General features: G+C 43.9%; 1 protein-coding gene across 1 annotated transcript; it reads right to left on the reverse strand.

Moving 5' to 3' along the window:
- Window positions 1–195: 195 nt before the first annotated feature.
- VPS18 (VPS18 core subunit of CORVET and HOPS complexes) lies at window positions 196–8,334 on the reverse strand. Its single transcript, XM_050336402.1, has 5 exons — window positions 8,217–8,334; window positions 5,168–5,309; window positions 4,884–4,975; window positions 2,291–4,161; window positions 196–1,568 (listed from the first exon to the last, which is right to left on the reverse strand). The coding sequence occupies exons 1-5, from the start codon at window positions 8,305–8,307 to the stop codon at window positions 840–842; spliced, it is 2,925 nt and encodes a 974-aa protein (XP_050192359.1). The 5' UTR covers window positions 8,308–8,334; the 3' UTR covers window positions 196–839.
- Window positions 8,335–15,111: the final 6,777 nt, after the last annotated feature.

Raw genomic sequence — 15,111 nt, forward strand, 5'->3', positions numbered from 1 at the left:
ATTACTGCATATATCAATTTTGGTTTGGGGTAAAGACAAAACCAAGACCCGCTGTAAAAAGGCAGTCATAGCAGAAACACCACGGAGAGAGGGAGAAAGGGGTGAACAAGCACCTCCAGAAACAGTACCCAGAGAAAATTCAAATGTACGGGCTTGTGCATAAAGCTTGTGAGAAAGAAAATTACACATCTTGAGTTGCAGGCAAATTATTTTAGTGTATTATGAGACACTCTTGCTTGAGAACTATACACATCCTTACATCACATTGTGCAGAAACATGTATTTGTGTAGCACGTTGTTTACAAAATACATATGCAAGAGCATTTGTCCTTTCATGTTCTTCCCATGTTATGTGGTCATAGATTCTCAGCAAAAAGGAAACAGATGACAATTCCAGCTTTGAAAGCAATAAATGAAGACTACATTGCTTAGTGTCCCTCACTACCTTTCCCTTTAAGCTTGTCTTCACTGAACGAAATACCACACAACAGGGAAGACAAACGATGGGCTATTCCCAGTTCCTTCTGGACAACGAGACACTCCATTAGCTTCCCACTGAGAACCTCAGAAGAACTGCAAGCAGCAAACATCTGCTAAATATATTCCAGGATGTAAGTTAGTTCTAACTATTGCTCAAGTCCTTAAACAGCCATAGCTGTATTTCTCCATTTTTCAAGACTAGTTCTCTGTAATCCTGGTAAAAAGACCCCACTACTCTCCTCAGAGTTCCACAGAAGCCACTGTGCTCCTGCTCCTGGAGATTATGTTGCCACCACAGAAGCTTCCCGACGTTGTGAACAAAACTACTCTCACACATTGACGGTTGCAGATTTGGAAAACTACAGCCAGCTTTGCATCTCCTCTTCATACTTTTGGGGATCAATAAAAGGTTTGTCAATGGATCTGATCATCAGCTCACCACAGTACACACATTCTGCTGCCACGATATCATCAATGTCAGCTTTGATCTGTTCCCGACTCTGCTGCCCCTTCCCCAGGCTAATGGTATCTGCATCCTTGGGACGATGGTGGCTCTTGGACGGCTGACTGGTAGCTGCCAGCTTCTTCTGAAGATCTTCAAGTTTTGCCTGCTTATAGGCAGGAAGGTTTGGGAAAACTGCTTGGAGGAGACAGTCATAGTGAAACATGTGACCGCACAGGAAAAGGTAAAAAGGGCGGTTTAGAAGTGGAAAGTCACAAGCAGCACATTTTTCCTGAGGCTCCACAGAGCCATACTTATTTCTCATTTCTTGGATGTCCTCTCGGATCCTCTTGGCACTCTGCGTGGCTTCCTCCATCTCCCTTTTCAGCTCCTCAATGTGTTTGTTGTAGTCCTCCAGCGAGTTACAGATTGCCTCCTTGAAGTGGTCAATAGTGACAAAGTCTGGAAAAAATGGTAGCACATCTTCAATCTTCAGCAGGGCACAACTGGACAGGCAGGCCATTGCCTTCTTGACATCCTTCTCTTCCTGAACAACATGCCGAGCGATCTTCAACCACAGCTTCTTCCGGAGCTCCTCATCATCTTCGGGAAGATCTGCACAGGACTTGGCAAGATCAACATCCACCTAAAAGTGGGACAGAAAAGGAAACAGAGTTAAGTTTCCCTCTTTGTTTATCCACCATTCAACTTCAAAGCCTGCTATCCATTACAGGAGGCATTAATAGAAAACTTCTCTTTGCCTAGAATTGCAGTACAGGCCTGCTCTTTGTTTACAGGTCAAACGCCTCTCTTCTCCATCAGTACTCCCCCATGATGATTTGCTTGCTACTCAGCAGAGAACAAAGCCCAGCACAGAAAGAGCATACCCATGTTAGACTACCTTTGCTGGTCACATATTTCAGCTAAGGTATAGCAAGGTCAAAATTAAAAAAATCCAGCATCTCAGTGAAGGTCAGATTAAGCTGACAAAGGTATTCTTCTGTGACAATTTTCACAGCTAGGAACAGGAAGTAATTAGAATCCTTAACAGTAGCTATACAAGTCTTGCATAAAGGCAGATATGTTAAAAGTATTTTATGTCAGAGACTGAGCTTAACACAGACAGTACTCCCCCTTGTACTTTCCATGCCCCTACCCTCAGTTATGGCTTGTAACAGCCAGTTGTCTACTTAGAACAATTGTGAAAGCACAGAAATATGTTAACAGGAACAGGTTTCTCCTTCTAGCCTCAGCTGCACAGCTTCGATGCTGGTGGGTCTGTCCAGTTCCTCTCAATGCTCCATTGTTCAAGGTAGCTTGAATAAGGTACATTCCTGTATATCATAGCATGCACAGACACACACACACCTGTAAAGCGAGATCCACAGCCTCCTCGTATAACTCCATCACTTTGTAAATATGGACACATGCATGGTGGTGCCCGTGCTCTGCACACAGGCGCAATGCATACTTCAGGTCATAGTGGATCCTGTTTGGGTTGGTTCCTGCTTGCTCCAGGTACGACAGCAGTGAGTCTGGCCGACATAAAGCATAAAGAGACAACAGGTAGTTGTGAATGGCTTGCTGGGTTTCCTCCAACTGATAGACACAGAACTCCATGTATCTAATGGCTTCATTGATCTGCTGGGTGCTGGCACTCTGGCTATAGTTAACAAGGGCTGGAATGAGGTTCCTGGCATCCAGTCTAGAGCCCATAGAAATCCAAGCATCAACTACCTTCTTGGGAATATGCTGGATGAGAACTGGAGAGAACTTGTAGAACAGCTTCTCGTCTCTGTGCCTGGACAGCACATTTAGAGCCTCATCGTACTCGTCGTGCTGGCAGTGGTGAGCTACTACACGCTCGTAATCCTGCATGATGACCGCAAAGTACACCATGTGCTCTGTGTCGCCGTGGCTTGCCAACAGCTCATAAATAGATGCCCGATTATTAAAAAGACAGTCTTTGTTTTTAGGGCTGCTCAAGAAAGTGCGAAACTTCTCCCGTGTATCCAAGTAGAGATTTCGCTGTGAGGGATCTCCTTCCAATATACCTAACCAGTTCAGGTACAGCTCTGTCAACCACGTGGTCAGCAGAGTGGTCTGTGTCTTCTCTGAAGGTTTTAGGTTACTTAGCTTCTTAATCAGAAACTCCATCAGGGCCTCCTCTTGTTTGGCTTCAATGAACTTCAGAGCAATTTCCTCAAAGTAGTTCTGGGTCAGTGCATAACATTTGGCACTGTCTAGATATCTCTTGTTTTGGAAACAGTGCTCTGCCTCCTTTGCCAGCACAATATCTAGACACTCCGGACGGTCCTTACAATACTCTTTAGCTAAATCAAATTTGTTCATGTTCATATACATCTTCCACACATCTCTAGATTCCCGTTGGACATGGTAGCGGAACACTACTTTCTCAGTGTGGATCCATATCTGCTGGACTGTGGGATCTTTGATCATGCACGTCAGCAGGCCAAACTTCTCCAGGAAGAGATCTTGGAAAACAACCTGCCCATTCAGAGTGCATACAGCCTTCACCCGGTCAGGCAGCAGCAAAAGGAAGTGGAACTGCGTAAGTACAATGGATATGGGCTTGTTCACAGTTATGTCAATATCAGAAGGATAAACCCAGACCCGTTCATCACTCAAAATGGAATCAGGACGACTATAATCCAATGTACCATATAAAACACCGTTTCCCATCATCCAGGCAAAGGAGCGTGGGTTGGAGCGCAGTTTTGGAGTGTAAAAGGCTATCTCACTGAATCCCAAATTGGCCGGAAACTCCCGAAAGCTGGGCAAATGGTCAGCATGCATAGCAAATATGGAGCTGAAGCCTTGCTGCTCTGTTCCTTCAGGCACTTTGCCAACAAACTGGAAGAGTCTCTTCCTAGTGGTTGCTATAATAAAAAATTTCCCTTCTATCCCTCGTTCAATCTCCAAGCAGCAGACTGGAGCAGGTCCTGATTCCTCCTCCAGAGTGTAGACCTGTCGGAAGTACTGGTCAGGGTTAGTGCTGAAGAGGCTTCCTTCGCTGACAGAGATTTCAGCCTCATAGATCTGCCCCTGGGATGTCCCCACCAGGATGGGCCCAGTGTTGGTCTCTGAACCAAGAAATTTGTTCCAGCCCACACTTTCAATCAAGTGTCCTTTCCAGCGGGAGAGTGCCCGCACTTTCTGAACACTTCTGTTCAGGTAAAGGCATTCACTGGTGTTCAGAGCAATCAGGAGATGGGAGCCTGCCAACAGAAGATGGGTATAGGAAGGAGAAACAGAGAACAAATTAAGACTGTGCCTAAGCAAGCCAAATTCCTGAGGCTTCTAAACCTAACATTTGATAAGCTCTGGTATCAACATACTTAATCCACCACTTTCCCGGGCATTCACAGGAATGTGGGCGATTTCCATGCTGGATCAGAACGGTAGTCCATATGTTGCAAACTTACATTACTAGTCCCAGATGCTTTAGCAAGAAGGTATTGTGTTTCAATAAGTGTCCTAAGGATAAACAGTTCCCAGAGTTCTCTACTACCTCTGGCAGTTGGTGGGAGATACAAGCACCTCTTTCCAAACTTTCATTTAGTTTTGTAAAATCAGTCAAGGCTACAAACTGCAGATGTTTTATGGTCCCTTTAAAAATTCTTATATAAAACATACAGCACGGAGTGATGGCCGAAAATTTCCTTTTACTGGCTTTAGCAGCCTTGCTCACAACAGCCTAATTGCACGTGTTCATTTTAGAGAGTTCTGAAACACAACACAGACACAACAAGCCAGTGTTTTACTACTAGCAAAAGATGCAATGAGTAAGCAGGGTCCCTGGGCAACAGAGCCTGGTCCAGAAGATTGACCTGTTCTCCTTCTATACAGAACAGAAAGCAAACCTCACCAGAGCTTTGTTATGCATGCTCAGTTGCACCACTGACCGCTGTCTGTAAATATACATGGTCCACTGCCTCACCTGTGTGGTCCAGAAACATCTTGTAGACTCTGGCTTCATCTTTGCGTCCCAGCTCTACCTGATTAGGTTCATCTGGCTTCCCAAGATCAATCCTGCAGAGAGAAACCATGAAAGCTTGCTTCCAACAAAAGTCCATATACGTGTAACTCCTTACCTGTTTTCCATACTTGGCTCATGGTTTCTTATCCAGTTTTGCAAATGTAAGTTCTCTAATAACTTAAGGAAAAAATAAAAAAAGAGGCAGGGGAAAATAAGCAATAACTTCAGGATTAAGGCAGCATTACCTGAGAATGGTGTCTTTGCCAAGGCTCATACAGAGCTGGTTAGAGGAGACCACTAAGCTGTTAATTTTCTCTGGAGGAGCAAAATCAATCCTTTGCTTGTTAAATATTGGCGTTTCCTTCTCCAGTCGTGCATTCACATATCCTGGAGAAAGAATGCAAACACTTAAAAACTAAATAAGACAAAACCCCACAACAATAATCCCATACTGCATCAAAATCCAACCTAAAAGGCTAGAAGGATCATTGCCTGCTCTGAGTTTTACTGAAAAAAGATTGCACCATGGAGCATGAACACAGAGAGCAGCACTCACGTACATATGAATAACAGGACAGAAAAGTAATAATATGCTTTACTGTCTTGTCACAGAACAGCAGACTTGTCATAAGCATTAATTTGAAAGCACATCGAATTGCAGGGGATGCCAGAAAACTGTCACATAAACTGCAAAAAGGGCTGAAAATGAGAGTAGAATCACATAATAATTTGTTTTCCTTGATTGACAGTTTACGTGTTCAAGACAGGAAAGAATGGCTGGTATTACACAAGAGACAAAGAGGGCTCTGAGCAGACACTACCACATAAGCTACCTAAGAGATCACTATTATTGAAATATATTTCTCTCTCATTCCATGTCAGAAGCATTCAACAAACAAACTTTTAAGACAGGTGAATCTTTAATACATGTGGTAGTGTAGAAAAGCAGCACACCAGATTTAGTTTTCAGTGCACCAGAAACATGGGACTTGAAGAGAGCATGCCACTCTACTCCTAAATGAGAACAGCGCTCTTTATGGTCTTCTTATGAGGAAGCAAAAAACTACAAAAGTGCTCTGATAAGCCAGTGAACAGTAAAATAAGAACACATTCAGATAAAACCAAACCCAAGTGATGATACTCATTAGCAAAATACTGGAATATATGTGCATCCACCAACAGATCTTATCACAAAGTTTCATCCATATCTGTCCCATGAGACAAGTTTTTCCAGTGACTGAATTTCCCATGTGCATAAAGTCTTACATAACCCTCTGTCAAAGAAAACCACAGAGGATCTCAATCTGACCAAACAACCTCAAGCTTGGAAGCATCACAGGCTGATACTTTGCTAGGTTAACACATGTGCTTTGCTCCCTCTGCAAGTGAAGGATCTCTGAAGCAAGCAGATCCATGCAGCAGTTAGCCTGGACAGGATGATCAAACCCAAAAAGACCTATAGCAAGTTAAGGCTGTCCATGGCCAAAGTAGTTAACTAGGAAGGTGTAAACTTAAAGAAAAAAGAAATCTGGAATTGTATCTCAGAGAGAACATTACTTCTGCCCTATGGAGCATAGGCCTAACATTCTCTAAACTGGGACTAACAGCACCACTTTGAAGCACACTCAATATTAGGTTGGATACAGAGTCACTGCTTCATTATCTACAACTCTGAGAAACAATACCTACAGTTTAACAAATGCAGGAGACAACTAACTGAAACTGAGGAACATGTTCCAACATCTTCCAAAATTTCCAATCTAACCTTATGGACTGCTTTCAGGAAATTAACTATTGTATCTTTTTCCAAAATAAATTTGCTTAAACTTCAGATTGCCCACAAGTTTTACCAGCCCAAGTTTTATTAAAAGTCGCCAGTCTGGTCTGATTTAAGAATAATTAAAATCCTGATTAAGCTGTGCCTTTGCCATTTAGCAGTTTCCCCAACTTCCTTTGCCAACATCAACTGTCAGCAAACAAGCAGATTTCTCAACTGTAAAGCAGCCATGACTGGAGACAGGTATTGCAGCAGTCAAGAAGAAAAGCTGAGTCCTTGAAAATTTCGTTTCAGTAACCTGGCCTGTCCCAACACTGTTCTGCACAACAGCTATTCAGGCCACTTATTCTTTATCTAACATTACAAAACAAAGTAAAAATTTATGTCAAAACAAACAAGAGGAACATACCTACTTCAGTACCTAGGCTCAGAGTAATTCTGCCAGTGTATTTATACTCAATAACATACACAGTATGACAGAATTAATCGATTCTTAACGCATATATGAACCTCACAACCTGGTTTCCCCAAAGATTCACAGTGGGCAAGACTATACGAAGACAAAATTTGGAAGAGTGTGTCCATGTATTTCCAAACTTGTAACTCCAAAATGCCAGCTCTGCACAGCAGCTGGTACTACCATGACAATACCAGATAGAACAGAATTGTCTCATAACCTACATTTCCCTGCCACACCCAACAAAATGTTGTATGGTGGCATCTAATAGGGAATGGTTATTGAACATAATTAAGCTTGAATTTATCATGAAATATTCCTGCCATTTGTTTGCTTTCTCTCACAGGAAAGAAACAACTAACTGGTGATCACTTTACATCAATTGGATGCCTCCCTGAATAGGACCGTCTCCCAAAGCTCCACAGACTTTGACAGAAAAGTTTAATAGTGATAGAGACCACTTCCTTGGTAACCTTGCCATTATGTATTCAGCCTAAGGGAACCACTGGAAAGAAATGAAGAATTTGGAAAGTGCCCCTGGGTTAGGAAACTGACTCCATACAAGTACAGCTGTGCACACGTCCCTAACACTGTAAGAGCTGGCTTCCTCAGAGGGGAGGAAAAAAAGGAAGCAAAATGATAAGATGTTCTCAACCAGCTACCACAGCTCTGAGCTGGGCAGGGCTGAGGTGTGGGTGGTTGTAACTTGTGACTGCAAAGACACGCCACTCGGTGCACGCGTGTTCGCACCGCCCGGCACAGGGGCCGTGCGGGCCCTCCCACAGATAGCAGCACCCCGGTTCTGCTACGCTGACCTGCATCTCCCCTGGGCTCCACCGGCAACCAGGTGCTCCCTGTGCCAAGGCATTTCACACAGGAAACAACGGAGGAACAAACCGCAGCTGAACGCTGTGCGACACACACAGTGCACCTTTCCCCGCCGGCTCTCCCCACAGCCCGACACATCCGAGCCACCACCCGGAGCTGCCCACCCGCCTCCCCGCTCTCAGCGGGAACACCCGCACACCGAAGGCCCCGCCGAGCGCGGGAGGGCACCTACCGGAGTGCGGGATGCCCACGCTGGCGCGGCTCTGCTGCAGGGAGGCGGAGCGGTGCAGGGAATCCTCGTAGTCGTCCAGGATGGAGGCCATGGCAGCCCCCCCAGCGCCGGCCCCGCCGCCCCCCGAGCCGCCCGGCCCCGCGCTCAGCTGAGCCGTCACGTGGCCGCTCTGCGCATGCGGGCCGGGCCGCCGGGCGGGCGGGGCCGCGCCCTGCTCAGGATGGCGCTGGGGTCGGTCATGGCTGAGCTCGCATCCCGGGCCGGCGTGTCCCTGCCCTCCCCCCGGCAGTGCCTGAGCGGCCTGCGCTCTCACTGCCAGGCCCTGGGCTCCGTGCAGTGCCCGCGGCTTCCGCTCGCGGCCGTTGGTGCCAAAAGGCCTGTGTTGAAGTAAGAAAGGGCCTGCTCGAATAAACAAAGCAGTTTTATATGTCAGTAGTAATCAGATGATCTTTAATCCGCAGTTTTGTATGCTAGTAATAAAGCAGAATTTCCCCTATGGGAGCTGGACAGTCTGATTCCATTGCTGAATATAACAAGATAGGACCGCACCAAACTTGAAAACCTGTAGTTTGTGACCAGATAGGGATAAAAAGAGGTAGGGTACCATCCCAAATGAATACTAGAGACCTCAAATGACCGCTTCCCAAATATGTGCATGTGTAATAAGATCTATGCAATGAATTAACATATGAATAAGGATTCTTGGAAACAGGCTAAACTTCTAGGAATGTAAATACATATGAATACAATAAAAATGTGAATCTCCATGTATGTGATAGGCAGAGAGACACCCCTTCCTCCTTTGCACACCCCCATGTACCTGGCTCTTAACAAAGTATTGTTGGCTTTCTAACCTGTAGCTCTGGTTTGAAAGTTTTCTTTCCCATTTTTTGGTGACACTGTTCTGTTGTGTGCAGCCATGTGCACGAGAAATCCCCTCCTGAGTGCACCATCAGAATCAGTCCTGATGGTCCTACAAACAGTATTTCATAGTGACTATACTGACTGCAACTAGGATAAACACTCCTGCAAAAACTCCTTTGTTGTGGCTCTTGTGTAGCACTGAGTGGTAAAATCTTGGCTGTATTGCTAGAATGATGATTGAGGCACAGAATGTGGGGATCCAGCATAAGGCTGTTCTTGAACTATACTGTATTTACTCTGCAAGTTTATGCCAGCTTTCTAGACTTAAATTTGTTGGACCCACCTTCTGTATCGCTAAATAGTGCTTATAACTTGGAGATGTCTTTTGTTCTGCTGTGCCAACAATTGTTATTTACAGTTTTACCTGCTAGGTTGAACTAGCAGAACTTATAACAATGGCATTAACAAAAAGACTAATCTCTTATACAGCTCTTTGGGTTTCACAGAATCAGAGAATATGCCAAGTTGGAAGGGATCACTGAATCCAACCCTTAGCCCTGCACAGGACCATCCCCAGGAGTCAAGTCATGTGCCCAAGAGTATAGTCCAGATGCTTCTTGAACTCTGTCAGGCTTGGTGCCGTAACCACTTCCCTGGGAAGCCTGTTCCAGTGCCCAACCACCTCTGGGTGAAGAACTTTTTTGTAATATCCAGCTTAAACCTCCCCTGACACAGTTTCAGGCCATTCCTGATTCTGTCACTGGTCACCACAGAGAAGAGATCAGCATCTGCCCCTTCTCTTCCTCTCATGAGGAAGTTGTAGACTGCAGTGAGGTCACCCCTCAGTCTCCTCCAGGCTATATAAAATGAATAGAGATGTATATGTGTATACCATATGTATGCTGTATACTATACTGTGAGCTTATACTGTATATTAGATGTAATGTTTACTTTCTGGAAGGAAAGGAACAGAGAAATGTTGTCCCACAGGGTACAGGACAATTTGCAGCACAGAGGGATCCATTACCAGATGGAGGAGGTCTTCCCAAACTTAGTTTGGACATCAGGTGGCAGTGAGGCACCACTAGCAGCAGTGGCATGTGGTTGCCTTTGCACAAAGTTATATCTCCTTTTTCTCTGGTCTTTTACTGGACACCTCACTCCCATAAACTAGGGCTGTTGTCTGCACCACTCAGCCTCAGGCCTTCTCCCCAAATATGCAGGTCCCAGGCTAGCTGGGTTCCTGGAGGCTCCAATGGTGTGCCTCCACAGGGTCATCTCTGCGTGCTTTGCTAAAAACAAAACAGCTTTTGCTGACTCTGCCTGCCCACAAGCACTGGCAGGACCCAAGACCCAGTTCCAGCCTCTGCTCTTTAGCCTCTTTATGTGGCAGCTCTGAGCCAAAATAACAAACCCACATTCTTTTGCTGTCTAATCATCCCGATCATCATAAGCAGCAACTTTTCTCCTTCAGCTTCTCAAAAAGTACATACAAATTACATTAGGTTTAGGGTAATGAGTTAGGAAGGGAATTCTTGGACTATCAGATCTATTCTCCCACTCCTGTAGATACCACATCATATAGTCCTTTCTCTATTCCTATCAAGCTCTGTCTGAGAGTGTGGGTATTTTTCCCCTGACTGCTCCAGCTCGTACCTGTTCCAAATGCTCTCAGGATTTCAAGCTCTGATTTCAAGCTCTGATTTCCAGTCTAACGTAAGCTGTGGCTAGTCTGAATCCTTTTGTTCTTGTTCAAACACTGTCCTTTAGCGTACAGGACACCTGAGAGCATTCATATCCTCTGCAAAAGTCATTACCAATGATAGCCTTCATTCAGACATACCAAATCCAGGATTTATCAAGAAGTTCCTGCCCTTTTCATCTTAAAAAGATGAGGTAATTAGTTTCCTGGAGCATCCAAGTAGTTCTCTGCATCCGTTGCAACTTCAGCTTATGTTTATGTAAAAGGGCTGAGTGTAGTTTTACCCCTCATTTAAGATGAGGTCTCCCCTTCAACAATGATGCTCATACTTTTTTTTAGTCATATTTTTAGCAGTAGAAGACTGAGGGGTTATTTGGTAAGGGGGAAATAAACTGTCTGGAAATACATCTAGAAATTAGGCTAAATTGACTTTTACACAAATTTCTCAGAGTCCAGCTCTATGGACTGTTTCCACTCAAAGCCTAGATCAGGACATATATTTATAATTTTTTTTTCTTGGTCACATCCAGAAATGAAAGAGATTTTCTTTCTTATTCTGGCAGATGTTATAGCCTGTTAGGGGTGATAGCTCATGAGAAACCTGTGTCTGATTTTAATGTGGTTAAATTGGAAGCCAGATTCTCACCTTATTTGGAAATGAAACACCAGCCTAAAGCTAATCCAGGCCCACAAGCCTGCTCCGTCCATCTGCACTATCATCTGCTGTGATTATTTAATTTACAAACATATGCAATAATTATATCCCAGTGCTACATTCACAGATTTGGTATTCTGAAAAGAAGGGAAGAGCAAGGGTTGCAGGCAAAAGATTATCAGCTCTTTGATTCACCAGGAATGTGTGGAGAATCAGATGATTACATTTTGTGTGTAGCAGTGGTATAAGTCTAGAAAAGGAGCTTGTGGGAGAGAATCTAGGTAATTTCGGTGATATGTTTGGATTGGAAACCTAAATTCTGGTCTTGTTTCGGTGTGACTGTGGTCACAGCTGCAGTAATTTGCAGTAATTTTAACTTACACAGTTAATATTTTCTCCAAGCTATGGACACAGCTATCAACATCTAGATGCTGTATGACGTTCTAATCTCTTCAGCTGCCTTGAGGAACAGATTCTAGATAATGGCCTTGACAAACATATAATGTGTCCAAGCTCCAGACTCCCAGAATATTTAGCCTGTCTGAGTCTGAGCTTCTGCAACACTGTCTGTGTCATTCCTGGCTGCCCTGTCCAGCCCACACTTTGTGCACATCAGTGCACATATGATTGTGGAGTGAGACAATTCATTGCCCCACAGCAGATGAGTATGTGATCCACAATCCAAACATGAGTGCTGATGCAGAGGAGAAGGCAGGAAGATGTGGCTGTGGAAAGAGGTAAGGGCAGAACCTAGTGACACAATTATAATTTGAATTAAACCCCAGACTTCCTCTTATATTTCCAGTACAGATGCAGTACTGATCATCATTCCACCTCACTGTACACAGAATGAATATTCCTTCACTATAATCAACATAAAAAATACATTGCATTTATAAAAGCCATAAGCAAATAGGTGTAATTCCCCAAATGCAACAGCCTCCATAAGATATCAAAAAAGATACAGCCAGGCTCTCAGACCCCCCTGTACCTGCTTTGAGGATAGTGCTGCAGATACTTATGTTCCCCATCCAATCAAGAGACTTTCTCCCAAGAGAAGGGAGGGTGTTTTTGAGTGACCAGTTGAATGCTATGTACAAATTAATACAGTAAAAGAAATTACAGTGGCAGTGTACCCATGGGTATCACAGTTGCCCATGAGAACCTGAATTGAGACCTACATGGGGAGCCATACAGCAATTATAATTTATCCTGAAAGAGATCAAAGCTCACAATGAGTTTGCCAGAGACCACCTCCTAACGATTAACCAACCTCCCAAGCTCTTCAATCTCATTGTCAGAAGCAGACTTCCTGCAGACCAGTAAATGCTGGGTGGAACCATATTTATGCCAGAGCAGCAATTGCAGACTTGCATACCACAGATCCCCTGACACCTTAAGAAGTTTTCCCACAAGTGAACTACCGAGGTCTGTTGATGCTACATATGCACTCCAGAGCATTCTGCCCTTTGTAAGCCCGCTGAGTGCCCCCATGGAAACCTAGGGCATAACCTCTCAGTCCTAAAAGGACAGGAACCTTTTCTCTGGTCACCAGCACCCTGTGGCTAATCCCTCAGTTCTGACCTTCAAGGAAGATCCATAAAGGATAAGCTTGAGAGCTGAAACTGGTACCTTGGTGGAGACAGTGGTCTTACAGGATTTTATGGTTTTCCCAGCAATCCCTCTTCAACCCAACTCCTCACTGTTTGGTGTTAACTGCCTGCCTTTCCCTGTTTCACAGTGGGGATATGAATTTTATCAGTTTCCTCTTGTTAATTCCTTCAACCATTCCAGTTAAGTGTTAACTCCTCTTTTTTGATACTTGACTGACATGATTAAATTAAGCTCAGACTATTGTCTCCCAACCAGTCTTTAGTCTGAAATTTGCTGTTTCTCTTTCAGATTTAAAGAAAGGGCTTTGAGTGCCTTAAATCTTGCCTGTTCTTTCACATTTATCAGTTGATGTGTCAGAAGATGTACCTTCTCCAGCAGGTGGCAACACACTTCTAAATTATTTATAGAACAACTGAGAGGTAGGACTTGTTCCTGTGCAAGTCAGATGGGAGATGAATTTGTCTTTGAGAAAGGGGCTTAGTACAATACAGGTATTTGTCTTTCCTTGGAACGTTTAAGAAAGTATTTTTTGAGCTAGTGACACTGTCATGTCATTTAAACTTAGTATTCTGTAGTCTTAAATTGTCATGGCTCTTTGCCTCCACATTTAACTAGGGTAGCAGTGAATGGATGAGCCAGAACACCTCTGTGCATCTCCCATGGCATGCTCTTATTCTGAAGAAGCAATAAAGTAATTCAGAGGCCAGGATAGTGAGAGCTGTATTCAAATGTCATTTCTCTCCTTTTTTTCTTTTTTTTTTATTTTCCAAGAAGGTATTTCAAAACCACAAAGCTCCAGTTCACACCAGAAGTACCCATTCGCTGCTCTAGAATTGTAAAATATTTTTACAGAAATTCCTATCAATCAAGAACTCTATATTAGAAAGCAAATAATAGAAAATTTTTTTCTTTGATTTAAGTTGTAGTAATTTTTCTGTCAATAGCCACAGAATTTTCACTGACTTTTGTGTTGTGGCTGTTTCTGCCTCTGTGAAGTTGATAGAAAATTATACGAGGAAGCATTTGACATCACTTCCTGCAGGTTGCAGTGACCAGACAAGGCAAACCTCAAGGGAAAACCAGGCTCAGGCTCTTGTCTTCACTCTTTTGTCTGTCACTTCTTTTAAGTGGTAATTATGCTTGATTTTTCCCAGGGAGGATACACACTCAGGTGCATGACAAAACACTGGGTGACTCAGCACTGGTTGTCTCATTGCTTATGACTATGAATGCAACTGGCAGGGCAGCGCCTGTATCTTGATTTCCTCAACGTGTCCCTTGGCATCATGGACCCGGGTTGCTCTGGAACCTGCACTCCAGTTTAGCCCCACTCTCAGTCTTAGATCCCCCCTGCCCCAAGGCATAATGACATTGCCACCTGTTCTCAGCATTCCCCCATTTCTCATCATTTAGGGTTTCTCTTGCACAGCACCATAAGATGATTCAGAAATGTGATCCAAGGGCACCACTTGCAAAGGTAGCATATGGATGTACACAGCCCACCTGTACAAATGCAAGTATTCCCGAAGGCTGGGTTAGCTCACTACTGTGTTAAGAGTAGCTGATAATTTTTTTCCTCTCTCTTGGTAAGAAGGGAGCCCTAATATTTTTAAAACTGAGTTCTGCCAACTCCCATAACATGAGGTATTTTTTCTGAGGCAATGAGTAGTTCGGTAGGCTTTGCAAAAATGATAGTGGCTTCCAGTCTGTGACTTTCAGACAAGACTCGGGAGAAGAATATCAGCCAGGTAGGCAGAAGACAATGTTGTCAGAAGTGAAGAATAAGAGATTGTTGGAGGTGAAATATTGCTCAGGAGCCTGTGAAGTCAGGACTAGTAGGTGCAAAAAAAGCCCAGTGTCACAATTTCCCAAAATTATAACACTGCACTTCAGAAGGGAAACTATATGGAATAGTCTGAGCTGATCCATAGTTTTGTCCCCAGAAGGGACAAGCCCTAGTTTCCTCCTCATCCAGATTGGTTTATGTACTGGTCTTAACTTAGTCAATAGGTGAATTTCTCCTTCCACAGCAGCAGTGAGAAAAATGGCTATAATTATTA

This window comes from Myiozetetes cayanensis, unplaced genomic scaffold (genome assembly GCF_022539395.1).
Source record: "Myiozetetes cayanensis isolate MyiCay16 unplaced genomic scaffold, myiCay2020 scf6-25, whole genome shotgun sequence".
NCBI classification, from domain to species: Eukaryota; Metazoa; Chordata; class Aves; order Passeriformes; family Tyrannidae; genus Myiozetetes; species Myiozetetes cayanensis.